Genomic DNA, 14,525 nt, shown 5'->3' on the forward strand with positions numbered 1-14,525 from the left:
GCTGCCTGCTGCATCCTTTCTGTTTGTATTGTTTAGAAAATGTTTGACGTCTTGAGTTAATGCATTAAACATTGTTTGCTGGTAACCAGCCACAAATAGCCTACAGATTCTTGCGTGCGTTCTCTCCAAAATGTGCCCGTTCTATAGGCTATCCAAGTGCATAATCCTGCGGCATAAAGCAGATGTATTTGTGTATTGTACAGAAAAATAAAAATAACCTGTCAAGCAGTCAATTGACTACATTGCAGTCAATAAGTAGTGCAAATTATGAAACCAAAACGTGGGTCATAGTTGTCTAAGCCTCTGCTGTGAGGCCAAACCCATGAACAAAGACGCATTGATATCTGCAATAGTTTTTTTTTTGGCGAAACAAGCTCACAGCCGAACAAGTCATACTGAAGGGAGAGGCAACTGGCATGTGATCTCCCCACAGGCCAATGGATGTACAAGTTTTAACAAATTTTTATGATAGTACCCTATACAAAAAGTTCATACTATCTTAATTGCTTTATACTCAATACTTGACCAATGGCTATTGCATCTGTCTGTTGAAAGTGAGAATGTGGCATGTGATATACTGTGTAGGCTTCATAAAATAAAATAAACAGATTGCTAATGGCCTACAAGCTGATCTGGGGCGTTTCCGCACAACCACGGAGGTTAGCTATAGCTTTTTACTAACAGGATGCATCGTTCAACTAACCAACATGTAAGTTACGACTGTTTCCCAAAACTGTCGTACTTACATAGTACTGTAAGTTTGGACCATGATAGTTTCCAAACTTCAGTAGTCTGGACTAAGGTGGTTAATGACGTTTAGTAGCACGTGAACGGGCACCTGCACATACTTCTGTGGCGCATTGCGTTAAGGCCGGCAGATGACAGCCGCCGTTGCACAGCAGTTGCAGGCCCCTGTCCAAGAGTTCGAATCTGGGTTAAGACGTTGACAACAATATTGACATCGTTGTTTACCTAAGTTTATCTTTTGTGCAGATCATATCATCAAAATCAGAATCAGCCTTCTTGGATTGGTTTGCGTAAACTAACAACCCCCCCCCCTCCATGAAAATCAAAGGCTACATATTCTCAGCTGACTCGTCAAAAAGTGCGAACCACCTTATTATTATCTACAAGTGTGTAACTTTTACTTACGTGCACATGGCTGCAAATTGACTTTTAATTTATGTATTTTCTGCCTTGGGCATTTTAAAATATGGATGTATGGTGGTTAGAAGTGTAAATATCAATTAGAAACCTAAATATATTTATAATTATTAATTTGCAAACAAATAACTGGCGTCAGTGACGTCTTTGACATGAAGATCCCTGGAACTATGCTTTTAGCATTCTACCACAGGTCGAGAGGTGTAGTTGTAACTACACAACTTTACTATAGTGGTTGCGAACGTTCGTTGCTACTATGGTTTTGGGAAACACTAACGTAGTGGAAGGATGCATTGGACTATGTAAGTTCCAAATATGAATGTAATTCTGCGGCATAAAGCAGATGTATTTGTTTATTGTACAGAAAAATAAAAATGACATGTCAAGCAGTCAATTGACTACATTGCAGTCAAGAAGTAGGGCAAATTAATTTATTTAAACCAAAACGTGGGTCATAGTCGTCTAAGCCTCATTATTGTGAAGCCTGTTAAAAACGCCAGATAGTATTAAATCGGCAACAACATTGTTTTCTGCAGAAGCCTACCCAAGGCTACAGATTAATTCTGAACAGTTATTTCTCTACTGGCTCAATTATCACACCACTGTTTTGATTTGCGTAGTTGCGTTAACCCCAACCCTGACAATAATGTAGAGAGCAAATTTCGATTTCGATTTTCGTTACCACCGTGTAGTCAAGCCTTAAGCCATACCCAAGTAGTCTAAATCGAGGTAATGTTTAATTATGCATGATTTATTTTGTTATTGAATTCGTAGGCTGGGATTACTCTCGGCAACAATTATGTTTAATGGTAGATCCTGCTTTTTCAGAAGGGATCGCAAGCAGAGCGATGTACAGTGGTAGAGCGACGCACAGTGGCTGAAAGTGGTACTAAAGCTTCACGCAGCTTCACACCGCGTAATGCGCGAATGAAGTGGTCATTTGAAAGCGATGCCCACTGTAAATGAGGAGTGAACGACGTGTGAGTGGAAGACGTAGCAAGGCAGACATCAGTTACAGCTAAATTACTTAGAGATTAGGCTGTTAGCTTGTTGAGTTGAGGTAGTCAACACTGGATGAACAAATGTCCACTAAAAATAAACTTTTACTGGTTAAAATGTTGATGGTATATTCATTTAACTTCAAGCTGAAGACAGGCAAGCTGTCGTCTGACTCATCCAAATCACACACTGCATGCATGAAAGAAACACTAACATGAAGCTTGGACACAATAAATCAGGCTACCCATCAGCTGCACTAATAAGAGAATAGTAGTAAGGTTGTATTGATTACCTGCTGATCCAGCATTTTCTTCACCTTTAGCTTTGCTTCTGCTTGAAAAGTGTCTAATATTCATAGCATGTAAGCCTTATAATATTGTAAGTTATACCAGGCACTTAACAGACACTAATGTGCTTGCTCTATGTTTAAAGACACCTTAAATTATGTGTGTGCTTACTGCACTATATTGATTTAGTGTCTCTATCCCTCTCAAAAGACAGAAGAATTTAGACAGAAGTAGCCTAGATTTCATGTTTGTGGGTTGTTGCAGTGTAGCCTGACTGCTCAATTGCATTTGAGAAACTGCTACAGGGTACATTAGATCTCACTAACTAAAGAGTGCTTTTAGAAACCTTCATTCAGCCCAGAAGTTCCCGGAACTTTTCATTGTGAGATCAGTAAGGGGTAATGTATAGAACGCCGGTCATTATCGTATAATAGGTTCCGACAGGACGAACACGACCCCAAAGCGCCAGCTGAGGTTGCATAATGCCGGCGTTCTATACATTATCCCGCTTATTACACGGCTACTTGACAAAACGAAAAACAATAAACTCCACATGATATGGCTCTTTACATTTATTTGCTACCGTTTCATCGTGGCTTTTGCTGAGAAACAAACAGTTAGCAATACACGCTGAACTTGAATCAAACATTCTTTAGAACACAGCTGATCAGAAGTAACTGGACTACTTGCGGAGTGATATGAAAGACATGAATAAGAAGCACAAAACCCATTTTCCTTGACAGCGGTCTGTTATACTTAGCAATGGTCTGTTATCGAGAAGTATCACACTTCTGAACGTTGGGAAGGCCCATTCAAATGAATGGAGCATTCTGCAGCATTATGAAGCACCATGTAATAACAATAAGTAATACCTGTTTTTAGTCAACTTACCAGGGGTGCCAATCATTCTGGAGGGCACTGATCTATACCAATTTATGGTCATTAGGCAAATAACTTCCGAGGTTCTGAGGTTGTTGTTAGTGGGTTAGCTGTAGAATTTCATCTTCATCTTAAATTTATGCAGACAGAGTTCTCTTGTTATTATCATTGAAGAGAAGAAGTTAAAGTTCTGACCTTCCAGCAGAGGTTGAGTGGGGCACACATGACTCCATCTCCGCTGTAGCCGACTTTACAGAGACATGCATGCTGTAAAAAATTACATATTTAATAATAAACTAACAGTATTGGGATACAAAAGCATTCTCAAGCCAAGCCAACGAGAATGACAAATAACAGCATTGTTTAGGAAATACAGAATTAGGACTTATGTATTAACTCTGGAGAATTGTAAGTACACTGCAAAAACTGTTTATCTAATAAAATCTAACCAAGTGTTATTAATCTTATATCAAGATCAAATATCTAGTTGGTATTGTTTTCAGTATAAAGACACTTACAGTACCTAGCACTTTCCCATAAAATCATTTGACATAATTTAAGAGTTTGACTTATTTTAAGAAGTCTCATCCTGAAAACAAGCATTTTTTTCTGTCAGTGCGTTGAGCATTTTTTTTCTTGATAAAACTCCTTAAAATAAGTCAAACTGTTCTTAAATTCAAATTCAAAATGATCTTGTCAAAATGATCTTAGACAGTGCTATGTATAGTTGTGTGGAGAATAATAGCAGTGTGTTTTTAAAAAATTAATAAAGCTCAAAATTCTTATAATAGCTGTTAATTCCATAATAACAATGCATTGGGAACACTGCTCATTCAATTTCAAATCAAAATATGACCAAAATTGAAAATGAAGAAAAAGGAATGTTAGGCTGTTCAAAAAAATAGCAGTGTTTGCATTTTTATTTACAAACTCAAACATTTACTGTATGAACTGAAAAATGTCTCAAGATTTTGGTTTACAATTCCTCTGCATTTCTGGGTTTTTCCTCAGAAACAGCATTTTTGATGTCACCCCACAAGTTTTCTATAAATATTATTATAGAAATTATTAGATAGAAAATATTATTATTGCTATAAATAGGTCCAACACCACAGTATGAGAAACATCCTCATAACATGAATTGTGCACCACCATGCTTTACTGTCTTCACAGTGTACTGTGGCTTGAATTCAGTGCATGGGGACCGCCAGTTTGTCCAACAACCCACATGCACTGAATTCAAGCCACAGTACACTGGTTTCACTGTTAAGGGAATGAATGAGGTTGCCCACTTGATAACCCCAATGACATACTGTATACTGCTGTTAGAGTATAAGTAGTATATAAGTATAAGAGTGGCCATTTGCTTGACAAATTGGTGGTTAGTGTGCTTTTTCAAGTTAATTTGGGTAGGGGATTATGAATGTATTTTTACCTTGGATTTTGGCATAAGGGATTATAACATCTAATCCTATGTATTAATGTAATTTGATGGTTGCCACTTGGGTCAAATCAGTTACCCTAATTAGCTGTGAAACATTCCTCCTTTTGTTTTCTTGATCTTCTTCATTACACAACTTTTCCAGCATTTTGTTACCCCCATCCCAACTTTTTTTTAAAACATGTTGCTGGTATCAATTTCAAAATGAATATATACTAGTGCAGTGCCCGTTCAAACATGCCATTCCTGTAGAAAACCTGTACAATTACATGCCCGCAGGTACACCTGCTTTAAAAATAGGATGATGGGGAAAAACATCATTCCAGCTAAGCATGCAATGCATGCATCTTGTCTCTTTGACTCTGGTTCTAACATCTCAGCCGAAGTGCTGCAGGCAGCTGCCTTCCAATGACGTTGTCTGAGCTGTTAGATCTATAGAACATGGGCTGATACTACATAGGCCAGTCATTTTATAATCATGGGGCAATGCTTTGGGCGAACGCAATGTAATTCACAAACGAAACAGGCACAAGAAGGGAGATTTTCTGACGTTTCAACAACACAACAGAGTTTGCCATCATTGCGAGAAGTTGCCAAATTTGTCGCTAGTCGCTAAATAACATTTTCTGTCGCTAGGCACTAGCTCCTACTTCTAAATGAGTTGAAGTATAGATACGAGTCGTTTTTTATCGATACTGAGACTTTACGCATGATCTCGAATTCATTCGGGTTTTTAACCAATGCACTTTTGCCATTGACGCAACCACATCGTACATGTTCATACCGATGTATCGATACCGTTTTTCCGATTATTGTAGTTGCTCAAAAAAAAAATTCAAACAGGTTAAATTTTATATACTGAAGTAGAGGAAAAGAGGAAGTAGAGGAATGTTTTCAAAAAATATGCATGAACTCACCAAATCAGGCCCAGTTTTGATGCAGAGAGCATTTGTGTCACAACCACCATTGTTTTTAAGACAGGGGTCTGTTTCTGTGGTAAGTTAAATTAAAAAATTAAGTTACAGAGATACAATTACGAGGCAGGTTATGTTTATCGGGCAAGTAAAAGCAACTAATACAAAATTATTATTTTGACAATTTCAATTTGTCCAATCTGTATCATTCATTGAGATTTAGAATTTAAATCCAAGGAGTACAGAGAAGCCATACACAGTACAAGTATTCAAGTACATCCTCTCAAGTCATTTAAGGATGCTAAATTGATTTTCACTTACCCAAACATACAACTCCATCTCCATAGTAACCTTTCTTGCAAGTGCACACCCTTTCCGCAGGACTGATATGTGTGCAATTTGCATTTGGTGAACAGCCACCATTATAAGACTCACACAAGTTGATTTCTGTAGAGAGAGCCTTATTTAATAATTATTTACTGGGAAAATATATTAATGTGTAAACCTACAACCATATGCAAATCCATGGTTCAGTACTGATGCTTGCTTTACATCTACCCAGTTCTATTGCATTCAGCATATCAGTGCATAGAACATTCCCAAACCTCTAGTATGGACACTAGTTTGGAAATTATAAATTGATAGTATCAGAGCTTTATGATTGGTGCCATAAAAGTATCGAAGTCCAGCCCTAATAACATATGGATAATTAACACATGGATAATTAACAATAATCAACAAACTCAGAAGTTTACAGGTTAATCAATGTGGGCACAGGATGGGCAACATCTGCATACATCTCAAAACAAGCAAAGGCATAATATAGGGCTCGATGTTAAAAAATATATGCCGGACATAATCAACAGTATCTAGTTTCCTTAATGCACCATCACCATCCCTTTAACCCCCTGGAAATATACTGTGTGGGTTGTGCCCCCGGTCTATCCATGGCTACTGTGTACATATTTTATGTAATTGATGAACCTCTAATGAAACCTGGAAACACGTGAAATAATAGCACAAAGCCACATTCTAGCAGTAAAACCAAGCTATAATAGAAGAGACTTTCATACCTTTGCAAACTAATCCATCTCCTTTGTAGCCAGCTACACAAGAACAAGTTGGTGTTCCTCCATCATTTGAAATACAACTACAAGAAGTCACATTATTATCTTTAGAATATCTTAACTACAGTACACAGGCTTGTTAGCAACTGAGCTAATTTACCCTATGATATTGAGTAATGAAAATTGAATGTTACTCTTACATTGTTTACTGGATTCTTGAAACAATTCAATGTTTTATTACTTACTTAGCATTTTCAGCACATTTTCCTTCACATTTATCTTGTCCAATGTCTTCAAAACAAAGATGAAAAAAGAAAATAATTATAAACACTAACATTTAACACACACTAACTTGATTCCATAGTATATATTAGGGGTGTAAAGATTCACCGATACACATATCGGTAACCGTTAAAGATGCCAGTGCATCGGTATGCAAACCCCTACATTGGTTTAAATGTACTATGAGCCAGTCGAAAACCTAATTTTAAAATGACCAATCAGTTGCTGGTGAGCAAAGCTGCAGCAGAAGACTTAAAGGGACACCAGGCAACGTTTTCGTGTTAATTAATCATCTTAGTAAGTCGGTATATGGTTAAATGACTCATTACAGGGCGAATGAAGACTCTCTCGCCCGCCCCTACTGCTTGTAGGAAGAATATCCCGCTTGCAAGTTCGGTGTATTGTACCCGCCAACCTTCAGTCTCACAAAGTCTCAGACATACGGGAGAAGCAGGATCAGTTTACAACCTGCATCCCCAGCAAAAAGGCAGGCTAACGAAACCCCTAGCGATTGTTGTTGCAAACGTGTGTATAATGGCAAAGCCGGCGAAAAAGCAGGGAAGACCCTTGACGGAAGATGCAAAGAAAAGGAAAAGAGCTTCAGAACGAGCGAGGCCTCGCACACGTATCGACAAAGGGAGCTTCGTAGAGAAAAAGCATCAGGCTTGCCTGGTGTTCTTTTAACCTTAGAAATTATGCTACTTTCAAAATCAAAAGACTGACTCTGATTCGCTAACGTTCAACAGAGCATGTAGACATGTAGACGCACCCTAGCGGCAGCTGCCCGGGCTAGTCTAGCAACTATACGTTGGCTTGCGAGCTGGAAAAATTAAACTTCAATAGGGCCAATCACATTGTGTATAGAGACGTTAGGCGGGCTTAACATAACGATTGATGGCAGAGTTGCAACGGTTCGGCTTGAATTCCCTACTACTTGAAAACAAAGAAGATGGATGTTGCTATTGGCGAACAGCGTGACACGAGTTAAGCTTTTTTTAAGTTGGCAAAAGTTTGAACTAGCCAACTAGCTCCGCTGGTGGGAAAACACATGGGACTCTGAGTTGTAGCGCTGTCCTATTGCGTGCAGAGGGAATTTAAAAGACAACCGATTATCCCACCCCTCGGACTGAGCACTGCCAACGGTGAGTCCCCAGACCCTACATTTTAATGTGGGGCTGGCTCGTCAGGCTACAGAGTGTCCGGTAGCCTTTTCCAACTAGGGTACAGTAAGTAGCATCACTACTACAGAAGCAACAAACTAGTTGCTGTCTAAGTTTAGTGAAACCCAGCATGGACTAATAACGTGTTGCAGTATCCTGAATTAAGTCATAGGCTAAATCCCAATGTCATCCCTAAGGTTTAAAGGAGAATTCCGGTGTGATATTGACCTAAAGTGTATTGAAACATGATACCGAGTGTGAACGTATGTCTCATAGCCCATCTCGGCTTGTCCCCTGCACTCCAAAATCTGGCGCTAGTTAGCCGATGCTACCAACAACTTTTTTCAATAGTGGTGCTTCGGCATCGGGCTAGCCATGCAAATAAATCACTGTTTTACACCCATTTACGAGGCTCAATGTATCTCCACACTTCATTAGTAGACTTCCGAGGGCCCTGACATTTAAAACGAGACATTGAGAACTTTGAAAAACCACTGGTAGTTTACTTACAAGATGATTTATACAGACAGTATCTTCACGAAGTTTAGCGTTTGCAGCCATCTTGAATTTAGTCACAATAAGTCGAGCAACGAGTAAGAATGAACAGGCATGATAAGGGATCAGATTCCAAAAATAATTCAGTGGAAATGCATGGATTCCAGTTTCTTCCAGTAGCAGCAACTGGAATCCATGCATTTCCACTGAATTATTTTTGGAATGGCCTATTGTCATGGTTATAGGTGGGCCATTCCGTGTCAAATTAGGTAAGGTTGTTGCTGCACCATCTCAGACTTTGTTCATACCTTATATCATGGATGGGTTTCAAAAACAAAGCCTGTAAAATATTTCTGTTCAAATCCTATCTTCATATTATTTTCAGCTACAGTTTTACAGCCAGAAAATCCCATTTATTGGAAAGCAATGTTTGGGCATTAATATAATGGAAAAAGTGCTATTCATAGGCAGCCCAAACTTTGTAGGGTGGAAGACAAACATGTTCTCAGTAGGACTGAACTATTAAAAGTTTGTACGGCATTATCCCTGATTTTCTACAAGACTTTAGATTTGGAAAAAGTGCAAAAAGAGTGACATTAAGGGTAGTATAAACTTATTTTGTAGTCATTTTGTGGTCATTATTCTTTCCTGTACATACTATATTTCATTAATGTTGTACCAACTCTCCACATATAATGGTGGGTTTGAATATTTTAAGGATTAAACAAGGGGAGGTTATGTTTTTCAGTAATTTTCATAGGATGAAAATGGTAGCCAGTATACATTTTAAAGTCTATGTAAAAGTAGCTTAGTGTATAAAGTTTGCCCCAGGGCCAAGAATGATATACCAGGTATACCAGGTATACAATGTAACCAAGTAAGTGTATACAGTGGTATGACACAGCATCTCAATAGGATTCAGGTCAGGACTTCGACTAGGCCACTCTAAAGTCTTAATTTTGTTTTTCTTCAGCCATTCAGGGCATTAGCTAGCATTACATTTAAAAGTGACTAAGATTTCCGGTAATTTTCCTATTTAAAACTTGTCTCCTCTCAAGTTAGAAATTGTAATAAGACCAACGGAAAATGAAACGTGGCGATTTTCTAGGCAAATTTGACATGGAACTATACTCTCATTCCAGCGTAATAATCAAGAAACACTATGGCCGAAGCAGCACAATGATATCATGCATCACCTGAAAATAGTCCCCGTAGGCTAACTTTCAGCAACAAGGTTGAGCTGCAGCAGACAAATTGGTTAGTGACTGGATTATTACGCCTAGAATGAGAGTATAGTTCCATGTCAAATCAGCCTATGAACATTACCAAAAAATGCAATCACACCTTGTTTTATCCTTAATATCTTCATGTGCATTTGTTGCAGAGAACTTAAATATGGGCTCAACATTAATAAAGTATTGTAGTTGAGACAAAATAATGATTGCTATGTGGATAAAAAAATGATTTTACAAGATCCTCAACATCACCAGCTTTGTACTGCATATCTAGGGCCTTATATAAAACAATATTACATTAAGCAAAATCAAGGATGAAAAAATGTATGAAAACATTTCATAAATTGAATGTATATTGAAATTAATGTATAGATCTCTATTAATGTGATTTCGTTTAGACATTTGACAGTTCTTACAGTAATGTCAAAATGTTTGTTCAGTCTTTCAATCCAGTCAATCAAGTCTTTGTGTCATTTTGGAGAAATTATAAACCCAATGACATACAATTAATTAAAAATAATTAAAGTCTTTTATAGCCGAGCCTAATGTATGGAACATCGGTCATTATCGGGAAAATACGTCCTGACAGGGCGAACCGGACCCCGACACTCCAACGCTGAACTTGAATCAAATACTCTTTAGAACACAGTTGATCAACCGTTTGCTTTCACTTTTGAATGAAGTTCCATTGCAATAAGTGACCGGACTACTTGTGGAGTGATATAAAAGATGTAAATCAGAAGCACAAAACCTGTTACCAATGTTTCAGTGGTAATTACATGAATATATTTGACCATAGAACGTTGGGAAATCCCATTTAAAGGGACACCAGGCAAGCCTGATGCTTTTTCTCTACGAAACTCCCCCTCGCTCGATGTGAAGCTCTTTTCCTTTTCTTTGCATCTTCCGTCAAGGGTTTTCGCTGCTTCTTCGCCGGCTCTGCCATTATACACACGTTTGCAACAATCGCTAGCGTTTCGTTAGCCTCCCTCTGTGCTGTGGATGCAGGATGGAAACTGCTTCGGTCGCCGGGTACGATACACTGAACTTGCAAGTGGGATATTCATCCTACAGGCAGTAGGGGCGGACGAGAAAGTCTTCATTCGCCCTGTAATGAGTCATTTAACCATATACCGACTTACGAAGATGAGTAATTAACACGAAAACGTTGCCTGGTGTCCCTTTAAGTCAATGGAGCGTTCTACTAGCATTGTGAAGAGCCTATAAAAAAATCATATTGCATCGTATCAAATTGTGCTGAATCGTTCTGTATTAAAACGTATCGTTTCTGAAACTTATCGTAGCTCATGCATATTATATACATATCGAATCGTCTTATAAGGGAGAGAAGCACACCATATTTACTCCCTCTTATGCAGACCGGAACGGTCCCATTTTGCTCCAATAGTAACGAATTACGTTGCTCTATCTTGCTAGTAATCAAGTAATCTTTGACCGTATCACACCTATCTATGAAGTAGCTCCAATTTTTTGGCTGTATCACACTTGTATATTAATTTGCTGAACTCGTCGTGAAGATTAAATGAACTGTCACGTTGCATCAGAGCTGTAAAATACAGATGTTCAGATGACAGATATAATTTTATCTAGTTACATGGCAGTAGGCTAAGTAAAAAAGCGATGTTTTAAAGCTAAGGTTCATCAGAATCCTTGGATATGCTCGCTTGACAACGGGTGAGATGGAACTAACGAGTGGCCTTTGGCCATAGCAACCATCCATTTAGAACTAGTAACGGCAGTTTGTTCTGCAAGTTGAGAAATTAGTTGATTTGTGGCGGAAATAAGTAGTACAAACAAGACAGTTTTAGTGATTTTAAAAACGTTTAAACTATAACCGGAAATGAACACAATGCAAGTGGCAACAGTGGAATAAGCGGGATAATGGACTCCACAGTGTTCGGTTCACAGAAAGAAATGCACTTACGAGGTGTAACGGCTGTGCGTCGGGTCCGTTTTACTACCTTAAAATAAGTGCATTTCTTTCTGTGAGCCAAATTTCGTCTCGTCCATTATCCCTTACATAATATGTGGAAGTTAACATGATGACACACATGTCTAATTACAGCTGGACAATTTACTTACATATGAAATTTAGTTATAGATATACAAACCAACAGAGCAATGTTCCCCTTTCCAGCCTTTAAAACAGACGCATGTTCCATTGCCATTTATTCCATCCATACATTTGCCATTCTGCTGGTTGCATTTACACTCTGTAAGGGTAACAGCAAAAACACATTAGCTGTGAAAGAATTTGAGTTCTAAAACTAATAGTTCCAGTCCTTGATTGTGATTGGCTGAATCGCGTTCCGCTACTCCGCTAACACGTGCCTAACGCCCCTTAGCTGTTGTAGAATCAGTGTAACCTACGGCCTCTCGGGGCTTATTGCTTAAATAAACAACCCTAACCCTGCTTGTTATGGCGGTGGAAACAAACAAGCATAAAAAATACATTAAAAAAGCTGAGCTGGAGAAGCTAAGGGTCGAAAGCCAAGAGGGACACAACCAGACCAAACTATTGCTTACAAAGTTCATATCATCAATGGAAGAGCTGAAATTACAAAACTAGAGAAAAGAACCATGGCGGTGGAAGATCAGTGCTGCAGAAGACAACAGGAGAAGATATGAAAGAGCAATACGCCAGAGCCCGTCTACGAAGAGCCTGTTCACTCTTAGAACCCTAGACTGTTTTAAGGTAATTTTCACTAGGCCTACCTTTAGTTATTAGCATTTATCCTGGTAATTGTAAGTGCCATTTACACATATTATATATTACTATATTTTTTTCAGCACAGTCTAGGCTACCCAGGTCAGCCACCATTTCATATTAATACTTGCATTGATTTGATTTTGATTTTTAAATAATACAAAGACAAGAAGCGTATTATACAATTCTTACATTTTGAAATGCATCTCACCACAGCAAGCTGCCAGCTGGACATGACTTTCATTTATGTGTAGGACAGACTGTCCTGAATCTGGCAATATAAGAACCATGGTGGACGGGGACTTTGAGGTTGAGCAATGTACAGACATACATGTATGTGGTATGCGCCTTACAATGTGAGCCTTGAATTGGATGCCATGCAGGAATTGCTAGGATCTCAAATTATTATGAACATGCTTTGCCATAGAGAAACACATGATAGCGTTGGATTATGCTTTGCCACAAAAACACACAAAAACGTGGGGTAAGTCGAGCTATATGCATTGGGGTTGGGTCCTATATAAACTAGATGTACCGCATAGCGGTACAAAATATGACCGCCGCTCAGTCCTGTACATCCGTTCCGCGAAAATAAATCACACTTCAATTTGTCTCCATATTTTACTCCATCCCCCACTCTTGAAACTTTTGTGTATGCTTGTTTGGCATGCCTGAGTGTGTGTGTGCGGCTGCACAGAAAGTACCCTACTGGTGCTGAAAAGGTGAATAGATTGTAGAATAGCCAAAGAAGATGTAGAATTGTTATAAAACCTTTAAAATCTCTAAACAATCACAAGTAGGGCAGTTCATCACAGTTCATCCATTGCAACTGGATTGATGAAAGGTCACTTACACCTGTAGGCTACATTGTATTTGGGAAAAGCAAAAGGTATCAGCATAATGTTATTTATTTATTTATTTTTTATGTATTTATAAACAAAAACATCTCTGTCAGTTCCATGCCGTTTTCAACAGCTGTCAAAAACAAAGGTCATTTTTTGGATGGATGGATTTTTGTGAATGTTTCTTCTTCTACATAAGATTTTAGTCATCTTTAGTTCATGTAAAACTTTATTGTCAATGCACAAATTAAGTAACAGTAGTCTGAAACGTTATTGTTAATGCACAAATTAAGTAACAGTAGCCTAGTCTGAAACGAAATGCTGTTTTACATCTAACCAGTGGTGCAAATAACTGACATGTCCAAATGGGCCTTGATGAAATGCGCCGCTAGACTGTTCATACACATTTTAACGGGCCAAAGTTGAAGAGCTTTTGTCCGTTATTGTTAGTGCAAATTTGATTCATGTTCCCATGTTTAACTGAGGTCCATGGCTAGTCTGGCTTTCATCAGACCAAGCTCAATCTTTTAAGAAATCAAAAAATAAATAGCGGGCAGATCAGGCTGGGTTCACCCAGCCTAGTCCATAGGCACCGATATTGTTTAATTTTCCGATTGAGATATACACGCTCTGGCTATTCTAAATGCAAAAATGCATCAGGGAGTTATGACAAAACGGTAACTAACAAACTAGATCCTAATAGAAAGTTGTTAGCTTCCCTAAGCTACAGGTAGGATTATAAGGTAGGCCTATTGACAACATAAATTGTCAATAGGCTACGCTGGCGACACAAATAAAATCTCCTTTGGAAACCAATGGCTTCACGCCTTACAGTATCAAAGCGGACTTAAACTGTCATATCGTATTAAAAGTTGTAATAACATTCACGCAGCTCCATGAGTCAAGGAAAGTGCGAATGAAGTAGCCACTTCTAAATGGGACCCACTACACAGTAGCTTAAGGTGTTTTGCTAAAGCAGCCATAATGAAATGAAGGTGTCATTGTTTGGATACTTCACACACACGTGCTTTT

General features: G+C 38.5%; 1 protein-coding gene across 3 annotated transcripts in view; it reads right to left on the reverse strand.

The window, feature by feature from the left end:
- stab1 (stabilin 1) overlaps positions 1–14,525 on the reverse strand; it is a 153,048-nt gene that overhangs the window by 46,977 nt on the left and 91,546 nt on the right. For all 3 annotated transcript variants that reach the window (XM_048254800.1, XM_048254801.1, XM_048254803.1), the window contains exons 39-44: positions 12,056–12,157; positions 6,997–7,042; positions 6,758–6,834; positions 6,006–6,131; positions 5,688–5,761; positions 3,525–3,596 (exon numbers count right to left, since the gene is read on the reverse strand). In XM_048254800.1, coding sequence (XP_048110757.1) covers positions 3,525–3,596; positions 5,688–5,761; positions 6,006–6,131; positions 6,758–6,834; positions 6,997–7,042; positions 12,056–12,157 — 497 coding nt within the window. The remainder of the gene's footprint in view (positions 1–3,524; positions 3,597–5,687; positions 5,762–6,005; positions 6,132–6,757; positions 6,835–6,996; positions 7,043–12,055; positions 12,158–14,525) is intronic.

This window comes from Alosa alosa, chromosome 10, assembly GCF_017589495.1.
Source record: "Alosa alosa isolate M-15738 ecotype Scorff River chromosome 10, AALO_Geno_1.1, whole genome shotgun sequence".
Lineage (NCBI taxonomy): Eukaryota > Metazoa > Chordata > Actinopteri > Clupeiformes > Clupeidae > Alosa > Alosa alosa.